The 6,109-nt window shown below is 58.5% G+C and overlaps 1 protein-coding gene across 1 annotated transcript; it reads left to right on the top strand.

Annotated features, from left to right (window-relative positions):
• The first annotated feature begins 21 nt into the window (after positions 1-21).
• On the top strand, positions 22-1,372 carry IL18BP (interleukin 18 binding protein). Its single transcript, XM_029961454.1, has 4 exons — positions 22-387; positions 587-652; positions 937-1,066; positions 1,186-1,372. The coding sequence occupies exons 2-4, from the start codon at positions 592-594 to the stop codon at positions 1,370-1,372; spliced, it is 378 nt and encodes a 125-aa protein (XP_029817314.1). The 5' UTR covers positions 22-387; positions 587-591.
• The last annotated feature ends 4,737 nt before the right edge of the window (positions 1,373-6,109 follow it).

The raw sequence follows: 6,109 nt of genomic DNA, 5'->3' as shown, positions 1-6,109 counted from the left end.
GCCCCATGGCTGAGCCACGGCCTGCCCGTACGGAGGGGACGGGGGGACAGCCCCGGGGGGCACCGGCCGCCATCTGAGGGACCCCGGGAGGGGGATGCCGGGGGGAACGGGACCATCCCAGGCTCATGGCATGCTGGGGAGGCGCTGGGTGGATCATGGTTAACTGGGGACATGCGAGGGGACGAGCCCAGGGGTTGCTGGGGGGGAGATGCTGGAGGGACCGTGACCAGCTGGGAGGATGCTGAGGGGACGGAACCATCCCAGGCTCGTGGGGAGCATCCCGGCATGTCCAGCACTGAGCTCCATCTCTGCCTGCAGGGCCCCTGGGACTCCCTGCCTGGCTCCTCCTGCTTCTACCCTTCTGGGCCCTGGCTGCTCTCTGTGCAGGTAGGTGGGGGTTTCTGGGCGAGCCGAGGAGGCCAGGTCACCTCTGGGCTCTGTGCCCCTCGAGGGGCCTGTGCAGGGTTCTGGGGGTGAGGAGCGCTCCCATGCCTCTATGGCATCCTGCCCTCTCACCCACCCCAGAGATGTGGGGTCTCAGAGGGTCGCTCTTGACCTCCTGCCTCACTCCACTCTGCTCCCCCAGGTGCCATGGCCCTGCAGCTCCCCACCATCACCATCCTGCGGATGCCAGCAGAGGCCCCCCGTCCAGGTGAGAGACCCCTGGGGCCATGGCAGGGATGGCCTAGGGATGGGGAAGCTGCAGTGAGCCCCCCAGTTGGGGGAGGCACAGTGGGGTCAGCTCCTGCACCAGCACCCGGCACACACACAGGGTGCATCTTCCACCCACAGCCAAGATTTTGGGCTGCTGATGAGGTGGGGGGACATTCTCCATTGTTGAGGGGTGCGGAGGGACCGTGACTGTGGCCAGCCTGAACGGGGGGGCATTGGGGACCTTTGCAGCCCCCCTGATCCCCACGTCCCCTCCGGCTGCAGGCGAGAGCGTGACGGTGTCATGCGAGGCGACAAGTGGGCTCCCAGAGCTGACGCTGCTCTACTGGCTGGGGAACGGCTCCTTTGTGGAGAGCCTGTACCCAGACGGGGCTGTGCACGAGGGGACAGTGCAGTGAGTATGGGGACGGGGGACATGGGGGGACAGAGGCAGCGGGGTGGCCCCATTTGGGGCAGGGACCCTGGATCTGCCAGCCCAGGGTGGGCTCTGATGGGTCCCCCCTGGGTCTGCAGAGAGGAGCTGCGGGGCTCGGGGGCGGCCCTGCGCCGTGACCTGCACTTCAGCTCCTTCAACACCCAGCACCTGCTCACCAACTTCACCTGCGTGGTGCTCAGTCCTCTCGGTGTCGACACCAGGGAGGTGCGATGGCCCCAGCCAGCACCAGCCTGTGTCACTGTGGAGAGTGGGGGGCTGGGCTGACACCAGGGAGCAACTCGTGAGGGGTGAGCGCCCCGCAGTGAGGGTCCCTGCTCCAACAGCCCCGCACCGTGCGCGTGTGACACCTCCATGGAGGCCCATCTCCGTGACCTGCTGTGGGGACCACATGGCCCCACATGTGCCAGCCTGCTGAGCCTGGGGCTTCTGGTGCCTGGGCCGACCCCAGCCTTGCCTGTAGCTGGCTATGGGACCCCAGGGTTTATTAAAGTACATCGAGGCTGCCCCGTTGTCACCTGCATCCTGGGGATAGTGCTGCCCATGAGTGCACAGGGCACCTGTGGGAGGAGGAGGGAGGGAGAGGAAGTGGCCCTGGTGCCCACAAAGGGCAGGATCCATTTCTGACCCCCTCCCTGCCTGGCAAAGTGCTGGAAAACCATGGTCAGTCCCACTTCTGCCCAGGGAATGCCTGGCCCTATGGCTGTGCCCTGCCCCAGAGGAGGAGGGTACGTGGGGAAGCCCTGGGGTGCAGGGACCCCGGGGAGATAGGCCCATCCCATTCCCCTCTGCACCTGGGGGAAGCTGGGGCTGTCCCCCAGCATGGCATTGCTGAGCCCCACCATGGGGCAGCCCCCCTAACCATGCTGTCCTGGCAGGGCTCCTGCTCTTGGGTACTGGGGCTGGAGTCGCTGGTGCCAGCCCCCTCCCTGCTATCTCGTGTGCTTGTGGGGGCTGTGACCCCCCTGGGCTGTGGGACAGCCTGGACCCCTTGAGCAAGACTGGACTGCAGGCATTGCACTGCAGCACAGGATGTGGGAGGGATAGAGGGGGCTGAAGAAGCCCCCAGCTGCAGCCCCCATGAGCTGCCCTCAGTCCAGGGAACCGCAGGAGACTCCTGGGGACACCCCTGTCCCACAGCTACTCTAAGGAGCCAGGAGAAGGTGAGCAGCAGAGCAGCCACCTGGGCAGGGACCTGCCCAATACAGCCCTGCTGCACCCCCAAGCCCTGTTGATTCCAGCCCCCATCCCTGGGACAGCCCCTCACAGACCCCACACTCAGCTGCATCCTTACACCCATCCTGATGTCTTCTTGATGGGGTCGAGGTCCTGCCAGTGTTGGGGGCTGTCAGTGGCCGGGTCCTGGCCAGCAGATGCTCCGCAGAGGGCAGAGCCCCCGAGGGAAGCCCACAGATGCCGAGGTGCTGTGGACAGGGAAGCAACTGGTTACTCTGCGAGTGCCTGGGGAGGTTGGGCAGCAGGAGCAGGGCCAACTCAGGGAGGGTGGTGGGGCTTGGGAGGTGGCTGTGGAGAGAGGCAGGGCAGGCTGCAGGAAAGCACCCCCTGCTCTATCCCTGGCCAGAGCCCCTCCTTGGCACATGTCCCAGCACCAACCCAGACCCCAGTGCTGGCACCAGCTGAGACCTGCCCTGCTGTGTCACCCACCGGGAGCAACCCCCTTGGGATCCCAGCCAGAAGTGTGTCCTGAGCCTCGTGGGTGCGGGTCAGGGTGCTCCTGACCGGGGGTGCGGTGCTTGCACCAATCCCTCTCTCATGCTGCTGAGGACACAGTAGGCTGTGGCTCAGATCAGCAGCAACATCTCTCCCAGGGAACCCCTGTGTCTGCACAGCACGGCACGGAACACTTGGAGGATCAGAGACAAAGGGGGGGCCATGGGGCCAACACTGGTGATGCTGGGGTGGCAGCCCACAGCTGGGCTCCCAGCCTCACTTCCAAGCCAAAGTGAGCCCCCAAAACATCATCACTCATCTGGCTGAGCCACCTCTGGCTGCTCCTGTGACAGCCTTGGCCGTGCTCACCTGTCACCCCACACACCAGCAGGGTTCCTGTCCCTCAGGAGCAGGGTCCATGTCCCTTGGGAGCAGGGTCCACGTCCCTCGGGAGCAGGATCCTCCCCAGACGAGAGGCCCTATCAGCCAGTGGGGAGATGGACAACAGCCAAATGTGGGGAGATACCTGTGGGTGATGAGGGGTCAGGGGATGAGAGTTGGAGGTGCTGGGGACATGGAAGGGTCTTGCATCTTCCTGGGATGGCACACAGAGGATTTACTGTAGTGGGGGGAGTGTGAGTGGGCAAGTGGCACTGCCCCTGGTTGGGGGCAGGAATCCAGCTGGGGGGGACCCTGGTAAGAGGAAGGAGACACTGTCCTCTTGGGGAGCCCTGGGACTAGGAGAAAGCTCCGGTGTGAGGAGAGAGCCTGGCCAGGGCAGCCCTGGAGGCCAAGGAGAAAGGGAAAGCAAAACCACAAAGCTTCTGTGCTCACTTTACTGTAAATTAGTCTTGTTCCCATTAGTGGCTGCTTCTGCTTACTGTGACCTGTGGATGTGTCCACGTGGGAGCAAGAAACCCCAAGGTGTCTGTGGCCATGGATATGTCTGTGCTGCAGCAGGAGTATCTCTGAAGGGAACGTGGCCCAAGGACAAGACCGTGCTGGAGAAGGTACATCTTGAAGCATCCGTGGCTGTGCAGGAAGTCATGCTGGAGCACCCTGAAGTGTGTGACCATGGATAAACCCACAGCAGAGCAGGTACACCCCTGGAAGGACTGCAGCCATGGAGAAGGCCACACTGGAGCAGGTATATGCCCCATCCCTGGAAGTGTTCAGTGTTGGATGGAGCTTGGAGTGGAAGGTATCCCTGCCCATGGCACGGGGTTGGAACAAGATGACTTAAAGGTCCTTCCCAACCCAAACCATTCTGTGATTCTATGATTTTGTGAACATTTGTGGACATTTTGTGGGCATTTTATGGACATTTCACAGGAGTGGTCCACAGACAAAGGGAATGATATCTGTGTATGATAGCAAAGGGTGGTGGTGGGTATTGGATAGTGTGGGACCTGGGCAGGATGTACATGGCATAGAATAAGAGGTGGAGAATGTGCTGCATTGGGCAGGGAGGAAGAGTTCCATTTCTTCCCTGACTGTGTTTTGGATTTGTGCTGGAGGGAGCACTGATAACCCCTGGATGTTTCAGTCAGCACTGAGCATCTTTGCTGCTCCTCACGCTGCCCCAGCAGCAGAATGTTGGGGTTTTTGATCGTGGGTTGGTTTGGCCGACACCAAGCGTGCTGGTAACATCCCTGTCTCTGAGGGGAATAGGATCTTTGCACAGGAGTTAGCAGGGCATGTTGGGTGAGAGTTAAACTGGATTTGAAGGGAGGAGGGGATAAAATCAGGTCACTGGAGATAATCCTGGGGGTGACACGCCAGTGCTGAGGGACTGTGTGCTAGCGAGGTCCTTCAGTCTGCCATCTCAGTAGAGGTAGGGAATGGAGATCCATGCAAAAGCAAGGATGAAAGTGTTACTGATGTGCTAGAAACCATGGAAGCTCCTGAGAATGGTCACTCAGGAACTGGAGCTTCTCTCCCCAAAAAGGCATTGGGATCAATAACCTCCCTGAAGTGCATCTGCCCCAATGCCCACAGCATGGGCAGCAAACAGAAGGACCTGGAAGCCACAGTGCAACAGGAAAACTGTGGCATAGTTGGCATCATGGGGACATGGTGGGATGACTGGCACAACTGGAGTGGTGCAATGGATGGTGGTGAACTCTTCAGAAGGGACAGGCAAGGACTGGGAGGTGGTGGGGTAGACCTGTAATTTAACATATTTAGTAGTGGGAGGACTGGCAATCTGCTAAGAGAGTGATGGGACATCTTTAAGTCTGTCTGGTTTGGCCAGGAGGAGCTGTTAGGGGATGGACAGTTCTGATTGTGAGAGCACTCTACAAGGAGGTGTTTGAAGTTAAGACAAGACTCATCAGACTAGTTCAGTAAACACTTTCTTAAAGACCAAAGTAAATGTGAAACAACTGTTTTAGAAAGCCTTGTTAGAATTTTTTTTAATATACTGTAAGCTGAGAATTGAAATCTGCAGGTAAATTTTGTTTTAAGGTTGTGCCTCACACAGAAAAAGACATAACCATGTACTTTCCATTGCAGAAGAACCTGAGGCTCCCACAGAATCGCTCTGGTTAGACGGCAGCTCGGGAGATCTTCAGTCCAACCCCCTGCTGCAAGCAGGACCATCTCTGGGATCAGAGGAGGCAGCTCAGCATTTTCTACAGCTGGGTCCTAAAATCTCTCAAGGATGGAGCCTGCACACCTTCATTAGGCAACCTGCTCCACTGCCTGCCTGATATCACAGGGCAACTTTTTTCCACGTATTAACCTCATCCTCCCTTGTCCAGGCTGTGTGCCCGGTTCCCCCCCACTTTTCTCACAGTCACATGTACCCCTGCCCATTTTGGTGTCTCTCCACCAGACCATTTCAGTTGATCTGTATTTTCCCAGGGAAGGGCCTGTCATCCAGCACATGCTGGATGTGTGGACACCTGCAGTTTCCCCAAATTGGGGAGCTTGACTTCATCTTTTGTGATGATGGCAAACTGCTCACGTGTCCAGAAATTCAAGCACGCAGCAGTAACCGGGGTTTGTTGGGAAGAAACCATGAGATTAATAAATCCTCGGGCTTTCTAACAGAGCAAATTAAAATCTCAGTTACTTTTGCCACTGTTGTGTTCTGAGTCATCATGGCTAGGCTTCGCAAATGAAGATTTGGGAGAGGCTCTATCCACATCTGTTACAAGCATGCTGGTGGCTAATAAGGCCAATACGAGAAAGACATGTCCGATTGCAAAAGGCACAGCAGAAAGACTCCCCAGGTGGTAAGTGTTGTGAATAAGGCTGGTGTAAAAGCCCTTTTACTCCTGTGCCCAAGCGAGCACTGCAGAGAGTTTCCCGGAAAACGCCAAAAAGTCC

This window comes from Manacus vitellinus, unplaced genomic scaffold (genome assembly GCF_001715985.3).
Source record: "Manacus vitellinus isolate BGI_N305 unplaced genomic scaffold, ASM171598v3 scaffold_35_pilon, whole genome shotgun sequence".
Classification (NCBI taxonomy): Eukaryota; Metazoa; Chordata; class Aves; order Passeriformes; family Pipridae; genus Manacus; species Manacus vitellinus.
The sequence above is the reverse complement of the archived record's forward strand: the minus strand, read 5'-3'. Positions and strand labels throughout refer to the sequence as shown.

Coding starts and splice junctions, on each gene's coding strand:
- IL18BP (XM_029961454.1), top strand. CDS start 592: ATGGCCCTGCAGCTCCCCACCATCACCATCCTGCGGATGCCAGCAGAG. Junction 653..936: donor AGCAGAGGCCCCCCGTCCAG/GTGAGAGACCCC, acceptor CTCCGGCTGCAG/GCGAGAGCGTGACGGTGTCA. Junction 1,067..1,185: donor GTGCACGAGGGGACAGTGCA/GTGAGTATGGGG, acceptor CTGGGTCTGCAG/AGAGGAGCTGCGGGGCTCGG.